The 14858-nt window shown below is 48.2% G+C and overlaps 7 protein-coding genes across 7 annotated transcripts; 3 read left to right on the plus strand and 4 right to left on the minus strand.

Moving 5' to 3' along the window:
* Positions 1–381: 381 nt before the first annotated feature.
* On the plus strand, positions 382–927 carry P175DRAFT_0421679 (pre-rRNA-processing TSR2 family protein; the record flags this gene model as incomplete). Its single annotated transcript, XM_040893106.1, has 1 exon — positions 382–927. A coding segment is annotated over one exon (546 nt), but the record flags the coding sequence as incomplete, so codon positions are not given.
* Positions 928–1385: 458 nt separating this feature from the next.
* Positions 1386–3624, minus strand: P175DRAFT_0427333 (translation termination factor GTPase eRF3; the record flags this gene model as incomplete). Its single annotated transcript, XM_040893235.1, has 2 exons — positions 1386–1445; positions 1510–3624. 2 exons carry the CDS (start codon positions 3622–3624, stop codon positions 1386–1388), a joined length of 2175 nt encoding a protein of 724 aa, XP_040755831.1.
* Positions 3625–4258: 634 nt separating this feature from the next.
* P175DRAFT_0513418 (RanGTP-binding protein) lies at positions 4259–6473 on the plus strand (the record flags this gene model as incomplete). Its single annotated transcript, XM_040898745.1, has 3 exons — positions 4259–4626; positions 4675–4709; positions 4766–6473. Exons 1-3 carry the CDS (start codon positions 4507–4509, stop codon positions 6471–6473), a joined length of 1863 nt encoding a protein of 620 aa, XP_040755832.1. The 5' UTR covers positions 4259–4506.
* Positions 6474–6877: 404 nt separating this feature from the next.
* Positions 6878–8478, minus strand: P175DRAFT_0553719 (BSD domain-containing protein). The gene is made up of 2 exons (XM_040900508.1): positions 7475–8478; positions 6878–7395 (listed from the first exon to the last, which is right to left on the minus strand). Exons 1-2 carry the CDS (start codon positions 8403–8405, stop codon positions 7097–7099), a joined length of 1230 nt encoding a protein of 409 aa, XP_040755833.1. The 5' UTR covers positions 8406–8478; the 3' UTR covers positions 6878–7096.
* A 110-nt stretch (positions 8479–8588) lies between these two features.
* On the minus strand, positions 8589–10743 carry P175DRAFT_0497566 (uncharacterized protein). The gene has a single exon (XM_040896310.1). It carries the CDS (start codon positions 10622–10624, stop codon positions 8693–8695), a length of 1932 nt encoding a protein of 643 aa, XP_040755834.1. The 5' UTR covers positions 10625–10743; the 3' UTR covers positions 8589–8692.
* Positions 10744–11600: 857 nt separating this feature from the next.
* P175DRAFT_0449969 (thiamine-binding protein) lies at positions 11601–12308 on the plus strand (the record flags this gene model as incomplete). Its single annotated transcript, XM_040894454.1, has 4 exons — positions 11601–11666; positions 11774–11879; positions 11938–12040; positions 12096–12308. 4 exons carry the CDS (start codon positions 11601–11603, stop codon positions 12157–12159), a joined length of 339 nt encoding a protein of 112 aa, XP_040755835.1. The 3' UTR covers positions 12160–12308.
* Positions 12309–12503: 195 nt separating this feature from the next.
* P175DRAFT_036009 (uncharacterized protein) lies at positions 12504–12823 on the minus strand. The gene has a single exon (XM_040892922.1). The coding sequence runs from the start codon at positions 12710–12712 to the stop codon at positions 12536–12538; it is 177 nt and encodes a 58-aa protein (XP_040755836.1). The 5' UTR covers positions 12713–12823; the 3' UTR covers positions 12504–12535.
* Positions 12824–14858: the final 2035 nt, after the last annotated feature.

A 14858-nucleotide genomic window follows, 5' to 3' on the forward strand; every position in this document is an offset into this window, starting at 1 on the left:
AGGCCGGGTTGAGTCATGTGACCAGAGATCTTATCATATCTAATCTGTCAGCCTTGATAAAGATGGGAGGGGAAAAGAAAAAATAAATCCGAGATCACACAAACAGATGAAAAGTCCTACAGGCACCCACCTCATCGAATACACGAACCTCGTTCTATAAGAAACCATCTTTCTCCAAAGTTGATATCCTTCCAAGCCGCTAAATTCCTCAATTAGAATCGGAAGCCATTTCCCCTCCCGCCTACCTACTACACCAACTAACTATACAACCCAACCAAGAACCCGATCTCTTCTTCTTCTTCTTCTTCTTCTTCTTCTTCTTCTTCTTCTTCTTCTTCTTCTTCTTCTTCTTATTGTTGTTGTTCATAAACACCTACAATGGCAGACCCCACAAGCGCAAGCATCTCCTCCTCCTCCTCCTATCTCGACCTAGGAATCACCCTCGCAATCAACAGCTGGCCCGCAATGAACCTCGCCGTACAATCCAACTGGGGCGGCCCAACCTCCTCAGACAAACGCGACTGGCTGTGCGGGGCGATCTCGGAAATGGTAAACGAGCGCCCGGAAACCGACGCAGAGGATCTCGAGGACGTGCTGATCCAAGTGATGAACGACGAGTTCGATGTGGTTGTGGATGATGAGAGCGCGGGCTCGGTTGCGGTGCAGATCATGGAGGTCCGCGAGTATGTGGCTCGTGGGGAATTCGGGCCGATCCAGGAGATGTGGGAGGCGTGGCAGAGGAAGAGCCAGAAGGGCGGTGATACCGCCGTGGCTGGGTTTCGGAGGGTGGAGGCTAGAGATGAGGATCAGGAGACGGATGATGATGACGATGAGGATGATGAGGAGGATGATGTTGATATGGACGAGGCACCTCCGTTGGTTAGGGCTCCGAGGGAGAGGGCCGAGCCTGAGGTGGATGAAGATGGGTTTACCAAGGTCGTTGGGAAGAAGAGGCGGTGATCTAAACAGCATATACGACCTTTTTTTTTTTGGTTTCATTTTGTGCTTTAGGAGGCTGTCGAGCCAAGTTACATCAGGACGGACTTGTAATGTGATTCCCCAAGGTAGACATGTCTTGCATGTATTGTTATCTCCTCTACAATTTCATGAGTTGCTCTTGTAAATCGGTTAGTAAGGTCTACTTGACAATTGAGCGAGACGACTTTTCATATCCTGCCAAAAAAAAAAAAAAGGAAATGGTGAATCTATACGAAAGGAATTGAGAAAAAAAATCATCATCATTATCAACCAATCACAAAGACCCGTCCGTTTTATCGCGGAATTCCGGAGACCATTTTGTCTCGATTCCCACGACACTATCGAAAAAAAAAAAAAATAGGAATGCCGTCACGGAGACGTTTGCCCAGGGGCGAAAGTTAAGATATCTACTCGGCTGTCTCCTCGTGGATGAGCTTGGTGATCATACCAATGGCAACGGTTTGTCCCTAATATTAAAAATGTAAATTAATACAATGGACAGGATGAATCGGATTTAAAGACGCAACTTACCTGGTCACGGAGGGTGAATCTTCCCATTTGGTTGTAGTCTTCGAAACGCTCAGCACAAACAGCACCAGCAGAGCTTGTAACCTCAAGGCGCGCAATGATAGTCTGTCCCTTGCTAGCGAATGGAGGGGGGCGCTTGCTCTTGCGTCCAGTGCCGGGTTCGAGCTTATGCAAGAGAGCTGCGAAAGTGACCTCTTGAACGGCAGAGTGCACGTGCATGACACAGTTGAACCCGGCGGTCAGAATGCTCTTTAGATCAAGGATCCTGATCTTGGCTTCGAAAGCAGACACGCAGTGGACCAGACGATTGGGCGAGCACATGACGAATCCGGGAAGGAGATCTTCTTCCTCAACGCCGCGAAGACGCATACGGACCTGGTCACCGCAAGTACCGGTGACAATCTCATCTTCCGTCTCACCATAAAGAGCCGTAATTTGGACTTCAGTGTGGTTAGGCATGATAATACAAGTGGCGTTCTTCTTGATCACGCCGGCCTCGATACGTCCTTCAACCATGGTGCCCATGTCACGGTATTTGGTGCTAATGGGCATCATAAAGGGTGCATTGAGCTTACGCTCAGGCATTTTCATGTTTGTCAGGTATTCCAGGAGAGAGGGACCGCTGTACCACTGGCAGAGCTCCTTTGGAACACGGTCCTTGATACCCAAGGTCTTCTGAGCAGAGATGGGCATGAAAGTCAGGTCGTTCTTCTTGTAGCCAAGGGCCTCCAAAAACTTGGAGATCTTAACTGTGCATTCCTCGAAACGAGCCTTGCTCCATTCGACAGTGGGGTCGTCCATCTTATTGACAGCGACAACAAGTTTCGTGACACCCGAGTTTCTCGCCAAAAGTGCGTGCTCACGTGTTTGGCCGCCCTTTTCGAAACCAGTTTCGTACTCACCCTTACGTGCAGAGATAACAAGAACGCCAACATCAGCCTGAGAAGCACCACCAATCATGTGATGAACATAGGACTTGTGGCCAGGTGCATCGAGGATAGAGAAATGTCTCTCAATAGGGCCTTCCGCGGAGGGAACGGAAACATTGAAGTGGGCACGGCCAACCTCAACGGTCTTTCCCTTCGATCGCTCTTCGTTGGTTAAATCAAGAGCCCAAGAAAGATACCAAGTCTCTCGACCAGCTTCTTTAGCCTCCCTCTTATACTTGTCCATTGTTCGCTCATCCACCATTCCGGTTGCGTAAAGAATGGATCCACCAAGAGTAGACTTTCCAGCGTCAACGTGTCCGATGAAAACAATGTTAACATGCTCTTTCTTCTCTCCATAGATTTCCTTCAAAGTATCTTCATCGACATCGGCCCGTTGCTCTAATGCAACCGCGTTCGCATCCCGAGTAGCCTTGGCTGGCTCGCCTCGAGCGGGGCTGGAGCGACCCGAAGCAGCAGGGGAAGACTTGCCACTAGCAGCCGTCTTCTGCTCCGACTTCTTCTCTGTCTTCTCAATAGCCTTCGCGGCGGTTACTTTAGCCGCAGCCTCGACAGCGGCGGGTCCCTTGGCATCCGCGAGATTGCTGGATTCGGAGGATGGTGTGGTCGACGAAGGGGTGGGAGTGCCGATTGAAAGAACTTTAGTCTTGGGAGCAGCGGGGGAGTTGCTTGCACCACCGATAGACAAAACCTTGGCCTTGGGGGCGGTAGTGTTGGCTGGGGAGGCGGGTTTGGGCGCGGGTTTAGTAGCAGCGGGAGCGGCCTGGCGGGGTTGCTGTGAGAATTGTTGTTGTTGTTGTTGTTGTTGTTGTTGCTGCTGCTGCTGGTAGCCACCATAGTTTTGGTTGTAACCCTGGTTGTAGCCACCAGGTTGCTGGGCGTATGCCCCATACTGACCGTAGCCCTGTTGTTGCTGGTCGTAGGTTGGGTATCCACCACCATAGGCCTGCTGCTGTTGCTGGCCATACTGGCCGTACTGTGGGTAGCCACCATAAGACTGGAATGCTTGTCCCGGTACAAAGGAAGCTGCTCCAGGCTGGAAGCTAGCGGCTCCAGGCTGGAAAGAAGGTGCCTGGGCTTGAGGGCGAGATTGTGCGTTCCTGTTCAGGTTAACGCCCTCAGTCTGTCTGGAGAGTTCATCCTCCCAGGAATCGGGGGTTTGGCCGGCCATGTTCGATACGTCTGGGAAAATTCACAGAAAGAACGACCGAACAGGACTGAAAAGAATCAAAGGATCGAAGCAATAGTCGCGAGACAAAAGAGAGGAAGAGAGAGCAAAGGAGGGGTGTTTCCGTTTAGTTTAGTCCCTTGGTCGAATTTGCACTGGATGATGACTCAGCCGCATCGGCCCCCGCTTTTCAATTTTAACAGGACCCATTGGCATTGTGGCGCAGCGAGACTTTTTTTTCGCTTTCGTTGCTGATTTGCTTAGTGGCAGCGCAAGTATAGCGATATCAAAAGATATTTTAAACTATTCTGCATTCAAGATGGGCTTGCGATTGCAAGGTACTAGGTGAGGTTACAGCCGGGTACTTCGTCCATTGTCCAAATCAGGAAATCTAGATGCACCCGCCACAGTGGCTTGTTATCGATAAGCCAGTCCCAATTTCAGGGGCGCCACATCAAACATGTAATCCATTATCCCACGTACTTTTACTACTACGTACTTCTTCAGAAATAAATATTCCCCGTCGTCGGTTCTTTTGCTCTCCTTGTGACTTATTCCCAGTATTACGGTCAAGCGAGAGTCCCCAGGACCTCCTTGATGCAAGATGGACGCCTTTCTTTCTCGGGTATGCCCTCGTTTCCCTCTGTCGGATATTATGCATCTCTGCGGGGACTGATTTCATTGGTAGCTCACACAGCAGGCGATGAACTATGCTATCCGGTAAGTGATAACTGCTCATTCTACTCCTTATGAACTTCGGGGAGAGGGTATATGGTTTCTCTTGCAGACGAAATGGGGACTGAGTATGAACTTCTCTAGTTCGGGTATTGCCATCACAGCTAGTTATGCGATCCGTCAATCGTCTCGACTACTTCAGGTTTGTTGATGGCTTTCTTACCATCGACTTCACACGAGGCTGACTATCGATTTATTCAGAATGTCGACAAGGGGGAAGAGCGGGACGAGTTGATTACCCTGCAGCAGCGTTTAGAAAGCAAGATACAGGTCGGTCTCCTTGTAAGCGATTACTTACGCGGAACTGATCTCTTATAGGTTATTTCACCTGCTATTGACATGATCGAACTGATGTAAGTGGCTGCTCGAGGAATCTAGAGAGACAGTGGGGTTAAATTACCGTCTCCAGTGCTGCTCGAGGAAACACATCTCTAGAGTCCGCGGTTTTCCTTACAAAATCACTTCGACTGGATATCCAATCACTCGGCCAGAAGCTAGCCACTGCGGCTGAGTCTGAAGAAGTAAACCGAAAAGGCGCAAACTCTGCTCGAAATCGCTCTAGAAATAAAGAACTGATCAGGCGTATTATTCAAGACGTTAAAAGTCTTCTGGTCCGAATTGAGGATGCAGTCCCTCTCATGAATCTTGCTATCACCACCTCAGGCGCCAAACTATCAACTAGTCTGCCAGCAGCAATATCGCCATCGCGGTTGCTGCAAGCCAGCACGTTCCTTACGACTGGAGATACGCAGTACTCCATGTCCCCTTCAAGCGCCGTTCAAGTCGGTCCGACCTTCACTTTGTCAATGTACATGCTCTTTGCAAGCCACCTTCGCCCCCATGATGAAGACGGCATTCGCGAAACTACGTGGAAAGAGGTCATCCACAAAGCACGCTTAAAGTTGCGACGAGTACCCATGGGTCTAGCATTTACTCGCCCAAATCAAACCCGATCTCTGCAGCTGCCTGCAGAAGCAAGAGTTGATGAGTTTGCGTACCAGATTCTTATCATAGAAGACCTAGACGATGGGAGAGTACATACGTTCGATGAAAACGAGCCACAGCCCCGATCCTATGAAGGAGTCGATGTTGCGGGAATGCGTGAAATTATACCTATCCATCAGATCTCGAAGATCTTCTATGCAGACACTGGCAAGATTCTTAACATCAGCGCCGAAGGAGAAACGAATAATCCGGTCCTTTTGTTGAAAAGAGACATAAACGCTATACCTCCACGGCGTATGGTGGAACGCGACACAGACGAGTTTACCCGTGACGAATCCGATCTAGACGACGGAGAAGTAGACGAGGTCCAGGCTCAGCTAGACGCCCAGTTGATCGGATCCGGGGGCAATGAATCCTCAACCCCCAGCTTCCATGAGAGCTCCATTCCCGATGAATGGCGGTTACCCAAGGACCTCGATCCAGAATGGATCGCCTTTGAGGTCTACAATGAAGCCGAAGCTTCCGACACAGAGTCTGACGGAGAAGCACCAGATGCAAATAGAATGGCACAGCTCTCGCTAGATCCGTCCGGCAATAACTCCGGCAGCCCAGCTCCATCAGGACAAGGACAGCACCGCCGCAGAGAACCCCGATCCACAACGACGGTATCAAACCCTCTCTTTGACAACATCCGTACCTCCCTTTCCCTCCTCGAGACCCTTCTCCGCTTAATGTCCCTCCAACAGTTCCAACAACAATCCCACCTATCAATCAGCGACGAACTACTCAACTTCTTCCTCGAGGAATCCTCGACAACCGGCGCCGGGGGCGACGAACAACACCGCCAGCAACTGCGATCTGACGCAAGACGCAGAGTTGGCTGGGATCCTTACGACGAGAGCCCCGTCAAACGCCGCGGAGAAGATTACCAGTACGGCGGTACGTCAGGGAACGCCTCGCTTGGCCTGGGCTATTCTCACGATGGAAGCGAATCTCAATCTCAATCTCAATCTCCTCAGACCCCCAGCGAGAGGACTACTCGAGGCTATCATATACGGTCACGCGAGAATACGCCCGAGACGCCCTCGCACTCGCGACACTCCAGCTCGAAGCCGCCCTTGGGTTCAAGACGTAGTAGTGGCATGCGGAGCACTTCAAACTACGCCCGATGAAAGATTTCAGGAAGAGGTCTCTTGGTTCGTGGTGATTCGTTCCAGGGACATACATACATATTTCACAATAATGATCACGACGATTTGAATAGCAAAACGGTCTTTTTTTAATACTAAATTTTCATTTCTAGATATAAGCTTACATTAATGTTATGATAAACAAACACATCATCATTACAAAGCCGTCCTAGATTCATGAAGTTATGTTACTACAGATAGTCATGTCGGAAAAAAGTTCAAGCGATGTATATATTCGATAGGAGCAGACATGAGAGATTTGCTACCTGATATCAAGAGGATTACCGTTAACCTTAACCGGAAGAGAGAGAGAGAGAGAGAGAGAGAAGAAAGAGGGACAAGAATAAAACAGTAGGCAATCCATAAACACCCCAGAAAAAAAGAACAAAAAAAAAAAAAAAAAAAGACGAGGAGAAAGACGTAGAGAAGAAAAAGCGACACCCAACTCCTTGTGCCTGAGGTTATCTAGGCAAAGCTCCGTGGCCAACCAGTGGCCAGAGCAGAGAACTAGAACCGGGTATTAAGCGTATGTGCCTGGGAGGGAACACGTCTGGCCGCTGGCCGCTTACCCCTCCCTTGTTCCACCAGACTGAAAATGGGGTTGTTCACTCCCAGTCATCGTCACTGTCATCGTCTTTGGGCTTCTCCTTGGGGCTAGCGGGAGTTCGACTTGTGGCGCCGCTAACGAGGTCATAGCTAGACTCACTGTCGGCCTGGGAGATCTGGTCGTTGGATCGACGGGGCTCGTTCGGTTTCAGGGTGTTGTTGCTGTCTGTGGAAGTTTGGCCAACGGGAGCCTTACCAGCCTTGGTCTTGTCGGAGACTTGTGGGGTAGATGGTGAGTCGGTGTCGTCGTCGGAATCGTCATCCCAGCCAACCTCTTCTTCTTCTTCGACATTGGCACCTACATAGTCTCCTATTAGTTTCTGGCTGGTAGAACTGTATTAGGGAAATGATCAAGGGGGAAAAAAAAAAAAAAGTACCTTTGAGGAGCTCCTTTCGCTTCTGCTCTTCTGTTTCAATCACAAGGCGAAGGAAGTAGTACCGACTCCAGAATTCTGCGTACTGGACCTGCTCGGGGACAAGCTTCTCCATCGAAGATCGCAACTCGGGATACTTTTCCAAATCCGCAGCGATAGCATCAGTTTTGTCATCGACCTTGAAGGACTCCTTGAATGCAGCCCACTGATCACTAGCGGGGTCTTTTGTGAAACTCTCCAAGTTGGTATGGATAACATGTAGTTGGGCTTCAAAGCGGGTGGCATGGATGACCCTCTTTCCGTCAGAATCTTTACTCTCAAACAGCACGTTGCTGGACTCCGTATCCGGAGGGACGATGCTGACCGCTTCCCTCAGCTTTTGCGTAATGTTCATTCCAAACCGCAGAATCGCTTCGTCGGCAGCTTCCTCGGCCTTCTCGATCTCCTTTAGCCGTCTTGCCGCCTCTGCCTTGATTCGGGTAAGAAAGCCCTCGCCTGCCTTCGTATCGGGATCACCTCCTTTCTGTTCTCCCCTGGGCTCCTCGGCATGGGTTTCGGTGGGAGTAAGTGATCCTTCCGTTCCACGTTCGGCGGATCCATAGTTAAATGCTGTGCTCAACGATAAGCCCCGCGTCCGCCCGACAATGCTATCTTTCAGGCCTGAGAACCCCTTCGCGGCCTCCTCGCTAGCAGCGGCATACTCCTGTCGAGCACCCTCGTAGTAGCTTTCTCCTTGTTTGCGAACATTATCCCAAAGGCCACCAATGCGAGCGCCCCAAGGGCTTGCGGAAAAGGCACGGAATGTCTCCTGCAGTTCGGAGTTCAGGTCGACGGGCGGTCGGTCGGTTTTGGATTCATCCTGCTGTGATTCGTCCTTTTTCGGGGACTCGTTTGTGGAGAAGATCTCCCCTTGAATGTGATCATATATATCCATGTTTCCTGAATAACTTCTTGTGTCGGGATAACGATGGTGGAGGAAAGATCACCAGGCCGACCGTGGCTTGCCGTTTGGACGCAGCTCTGTCGGGTCTACGATGGCCCGACCCGCCCCCGCCAAATACCGTCGCAGCCTAGTTTAGTAGGGATCGATCGTTCTTACATGCGTGAGTTAAGAGACTTTTTGGGTAAAAAAAAAGTATTGTACTTGTTTCATAATGTCTTATTGTGTCTAACTGTAGTGTAGTATATATATATATATATATATATATATATATGCTTATATCATGAATCCGGCAAGGTAAAAGGCTCTCCAACACTATCCTGGCTACTCATCCAGAATGCCGGGATAGGGATACTCTCCATAACGCTCGAGGTTAGGATTTGACTTCTAGACAAAATGCCCCTGGGACCGGAATCTGGTCCTGCGATTCCAGGTAAGGGGAGTTTGTCTACTGGCTGTGATGACTCAACTTGCACGACCGCAACTCGCCCATGAGGGCCACTATCTGCGTGCCTTGTAATGGGAGAGGATTCAAGGACGACATCTGGTGTTTTCTCGGCCTGATATTCGGATATAGATTGAGATCGAGATTGAGATTGGGTCTGGTTCTGGGTCTGCAGTCCACGTTCGTCGTGGCTTGGGTGGTGGCCGTTCATAGATGACACCTGACGAGGGCTGGCCATGGGTTGCATGGTGGTAGACGACTCCGGGAAGAGCTCGGCCATCTTCTGGGTATTGATGGTAGGTATCGGTTCAAGTGGAAATTGAGTAGCTGGCTGGAGCCTCTGGTAGCATATAGATATGTCTGACTCGAGGTGATTCTCGGAAGGCAGAGGACCAGATCCAGCATCCGGCTCAGACAAAGGAAGAGGAGGAAGTTCTTGCGAATCAAGGATCGAGGAGGAAGAATTATCCTCACCATCGGCAGGCTGGTTATTATGCTTAAGATTCTCATGCTCTTCGCGTGAACTTAGAGTATCTGGTAAATCGTCCTGAAATTCATCGTAATCCGTATCGGCGTCAGTCTCGTATATTACGGTTCGTTGCGTTGTAGCAGGGTGCTCTGAATGACTATCGTGGCTTCCATCAGCGCGTGTAGTTAGAGAGCCCGACAGTCCTGGCGATGAGGGTCTATTCAACACCTGCGGCACTGGTGCTGGACAATCGGAAATATCATGAGGCGACGATGCAGAGCTTCGAAACAGCACCGTTCGCCGTGAGGTTTCATGGGCACCATCTGAGTCGCCCAATTCAAGTGACTCCTCTTTAACATAGAGCTCAGATAGGGCCTTGGAAGCCCGAACTCCTGGTGATTGGGTGGCGCCCCTGAATTGAGAAGACGAGATAAAAGCAATCCCGGGACTCTCCGGTGATTGTGATGAAGGTATCTCAGGTCTAGCGGTCTTCCTCGGCGTGACAGGTGGTGGTGGCGGTGGTGGTGAAATCCCCTGTTCCTCACCATCCCGATCCATATCATTCGAATCCAAAGTAGGGGTCAGCTTCCTTCTCTTGCGTTGGCTAGGCACCTCAGACTTGAGAGTCTGATTCATTTCCATATCTTCATGTTTGAGTATTGTGTCCGGTTGCGGCAAGGGTTCCTTCTTTTTTGAAGTAACATACGTGTATTCTAGCTTCACATCGTCGTCAGACTCAAGAGGCAAATACCGCCTAACATAGTCCATCTGGGTTAGGGTTTTATCCTTCTTTTGTATCCCTTTATCCTTCCCGTGGCTTTTCACCCTATCACTGCTCTTCCTACGCCCCCTCTTCACTTCCCCATCGGGTCTTCTGGGTTTCGAAAGGGTATCGGCAGTCGGAGTTGGGCCAAATCTCACGCCACGAACACGACTCGTTCGTGAAGGACGCGTTGGTAAATAATCCGCATCATCATCATCATCATTAACCTCAATCACCTCGGGAGGGTTACAAGGGGCTCCAATATAATCAAGTTCGTCATCGAGGCCCACATTCTGGGACACAGTCACGAAATCGATTTGCGTGAGGGTGGGCTGATCAGGCGCTTTTCGCGTGGAAGAGTTCCCCCAGGACCTTGATGTAGATGTGAAGGAAGCAGAGCCTCCTGCTAAATTCAGACTTGCAGGTGTTCGTTTCAACCTACTGGATGACGTGCTATCGGGGGTGCGAGCCCGATCATGATGATGGTTGTCGTTCGTGCCGTTTGTTCTGAATCTATCTCCTTGCCTCATCGCCATTCGAACAACGGAAAGTGATTCGGGGAAATTCAGAGCAAGCCATAGGCGTTCTCGCGGATATCGACTAGGCAGTTGTCCAGTAGGTAGCCGTTCATGATGGGTTGGTAACCTGATTTGAATTCTATGGTCATGAATTGATGCCTGAGGTTAGACGGCTATAACGCGTCGACGCGTCTGGATGTGGTGGCGGTGAGGTCCGTGCACGCGTCACTATATCTCCAAAAATGGAAAGTATATCTGTACACCTCCTAAGGATAGTTAGAATTAAGGAATTAAACAGCAGGTAATCTTGAATGTGGCTCAAAGACTCTTCATAATATCTTGGAATTCTCTTTCTGATTGAATACCTATATGGATTCCCCCAAAATTCTCTGTGATATAGCTTATGAGCTCATAGTTGCGTCACAAACATGACATACAGTTTTCAATCCAAAGGAACGAAAAGTACCTGAGGCTACTAGTATAAAGTATGCATATGCCGGATAATATACCTCTTCCTATCTGTTGCATTCATTTTATTTCATGAAATTTAGCAGCAAGGAAGGCTATTCAATGCGGGAGTCGGTAGCCTCTGCAAAGCGCGCGAAATCTGCAGGCCAAGAGGTTAGGAACCCGTCGCCGTGGGAATCGGGGTCTGGTAGCATCTACGGAGTACAATGAGTTCATGCTGATACCTTGTGAACTCTAAGCCAACAGCTAGTGAGCTGGTTTGCAGGACCTTTCTAAGGCGAATCTACGAATGGGATTGTCTTTCCTGTTGGTCCAAGGATGGCATTAACCTACTCTGTAACCCAATGATCCCCAACCTCTAGAGGAGACGTCATGATGAGGTCGCTGGCTGCACTGCCGAGTTACCTCGCGTGAAATTCATAAACCCGTAGATACCCGGGTATCCATTTCGATCCTCTGTTCAAAGGCGTCTTCATATCCAAGCGAGATTTGCTAATTTCAGGATTTGCCGAAAAAGCGAGAAACAATGGCTGCCAATATTGCAGGTTTGGTATCTCCCGCAGTTTGCACTGTGGACTTCTCCCTGGTCCCGGTAGGCAGCCTCAGGACATGACCTTCCATCAAGCAGATCTCCATAAAAACATCTCTTCCAGCCCGAGAGTATAAAGTAGGCAGAGCATATAGCTGACCTTCTTCTAGATCGGGGCTCATAGTGCATCGTTCTCGAGGCAGATCGCCGATGTTCAGCGCCTGATGCAGCAGTCTGGTCTCAAGTATCAGATGCATGCTACCGGAACCACCGTGGGTAGGTGTCGCCTGCTTCAGATCGAATTTGAACCACGATTGTAACCGTATTATGCTAGAGGGGCCATGGGATCAAGTGGCTCGTATAATTGGATATTCACATACGTTGCTCCATCAGGAGGGAATAGCAAGGATCCAGACAGATATCCGTATGATCACCAGGTAAGTGAGCAAGCCCAAGACCAGTAGAAAGGATGGTTTATTAATCTACTTATAGAACGGACAAGGTCAAGCCGATGGAGGAAAGTGTGGTGTCGGTAGAGAGACTCTTGGCGACTTGATATCTTGATATCGTTCTTGAAGCACCTGTGGCCAATGAATCCAGATATATATCGCAGCAGGTTAGAAGCTGAAGCATGGGATGTTGTGGGACAAGCTTTGTTGTGTTAAAACACGAGACCTTGAGAATTGATTAACAGCGAGTTCGAACAAGAAAGTATCGGAAACGGGCAGTTACTAGTATTAACCCTAGTTGTTTGTTCAAAGAAATTGCAACCTCATTATGTGCGTGTGTACTTCCCGAGTTCAGAAATTGAGATGCACCTCCAGTAGCAACTAAAGTTAATCAAACTTACATAGATAAGACTAGAGTGATTGAGTTTCTATTTAGTAGAATGACATGGACCTAAAGTACCTTTTTTTTTAACTTAAAGTTCCCTAAGTTAACATTGCAGGTACGCTGCATCCCTGAAGGCCACCAAACAGATTACCAACGTAGGACAGACAGACATCGTTCCACCCAAAAACTTTGAAAATGAATAGAAACCATGCCCTGCCTCTTGCAGTGTCTGTGTGTCGCATATCACAGATCTTCAAGTGAGATTCTGAGAACATGAAGGTAGGAAACTCAGACTATACGTGAGCAGGCATTCTATAACGAGGTCTTCTGGCAAGACAACCGGCCTACCTCCGTACTCTACTCCGGTACATACAGCTAACGGCCAGCCAGACGCTAAAATGGAATCCACTCAGGAGGGAAAAAATAAAAAATAAAAAGGAGGGCTAACTTGTCACTCATTGCTAAACCCGATAAGGAAGGACTCTCAAGCCGCCGCAATCGATTTAGTAACTTTTGCTAAGATCCCAAGATCAGTGCAGAATTTACAAGATCAGCCGGTGAACCTTTTTTTTTTTTTTTTCCTTCTTGATACATCTGACATGGATAGGAGACTACTACCGTCTGTGCATACTATGGAGTAAACCCCCCTTCCTACGTACTCCGTACCTAGGTTTAAGGCACGTGTACGTACCTCTGAACCTCATATGATTGATACCTGGTAGCTTTCAACAAATTCCAAAAACTCTCAATCGGCACAGAGCCTGGAAATGGACTGGCACCATGAACGCCTCAGGGGTGTTGGAGATTTGGGGGGGGGGAGGGGGAGATGAACCCCATATCTCGACCCGCTTATACTACTAGTGAGGTAGTGCCTTCTAACTACAAGATATCAATTTACTTCACTGGACTTGTGAAGTTTGGGAATTAACTGGCCCACAGCTACTAAGATACTAATCTTGGGAAACCCGCCAACAAATCTAATTCTTCCTGTAGTTATAATGATTGGCTTATTTATACCTCAGTATAATTCGTCAGACTCTAAGCCACAGGTAGGAGTTGATTCAGAGATGATTCCAAATGTTCTTGCATATACCAAGTATGTAGTCTCCAGAACAGAGCATGGGCTAATATGTTTTGGTTACCTTGTTTATTCTGTATTGTGGTGGAGAAGTGGGTGCGGATACAACACCCGTTGTTGTACGGAGTATGGCCAGAGCCATTAAACAAAACCTAGGTAGTGTTAGTTGTAGGTAGTAGTAGTATTAATAGTAATTCTACCAATATGATTGATAATTGTGTCTTAAGATGTTAGGTAACCATATCTATTCTAATTATTCATTCGTGATTCCTCGAGATGAATATAAATATCATGCCATCGACGACAAACTGCTCATTTTCCAAGACACGCTTAATAGTAAGGGTTCTGTATTTTGTTATTAATTACATCAATATTTTACCCTACCGTATAGGATATGGTAGAATTATACCTTGCAATTCACCTTTCTAAGAGCTTGTAATTTTAATAATATCCCTGTATCCTAGGATTATTATAGTTAAGTAGGACCCTCACATTTGTTCAGGAAGTGACCGCAATTTCCCTACATCTTGTTGTCAGGATTTGGCCCGTATCTACTCTACTGGTGCATGAGATGGTAACAGTGGCATGTAGACACTGAACGTGAAGGACATGTAAGAGAACCCAAGACAGAGTAATAAATCTGGTCTGAAAGTGAAGTCAGCATTAACAATAGCCTGCTCATACCTAAAAATTCATGCTAATCATGATACATGATAACCTTTTTGGTATGTAGATATGTAGTAGCTAGGGTACTCTTGGTAGACGCTGGGGACGGGTAATTCCGACACATCCATTTACCTACGGTGCCTAAGGATCCGACAGACTGGGTATGAATAGCTCCTCGGGTTCCAATTGGACTAGATTGAAATATTGTCCAGAAGACAAGAAAGAAAAAAAAAAAAAAAAATCAAAATCAAAAATAAGATTAAATAAGATACTAGTAGAAAAAAGCTGGGACGGGGAGAATAGTTACCCAATGTACTCCGTAGACAAGAGGGTATTCCGAGATTTAATCTATTTAAGTTCACCCAAATTCTTATAAATTACGGCGAGGGCGAGACCTTTCGTTGCCTCCAGCCCAGTCGGATAATACTAGAGAGAAAGGAAGTAACATCGACTTGATCCAGCAGCATGGCACCAGCAGCCATTGGGTCCCGGTTCTTGCTGAAGATCATTGGATATTTTAAATTTACCTCCTGTACAACACCGGTACCGCCTCCGTCCCGCTGGGAAGCTGCCAGAACCCGATTTGGGCAATGAAGTTCAACTTTTGCTGCAATTCTGGGCCCATATCTGGGTCATGAGCAGATTCAGTCTCTGTTTGCTGAGGATAGAGATGGATA

Source organism: Aspergillus ochraceoroseus (assembly GCF_002846915.1).
Source record: "Aspergillus ochraceoroseus IBT 24754 chromosome Unknown P175scaffold_1, whole genome shotgun sequence".
Lineage (NCBI taxonomy): Eukaryota > Fungi > Ascomycota > Eurotiomycetes > Eurotiales > Aspergillaceae > Aspergillus > Aspergillus ochraceoroseus.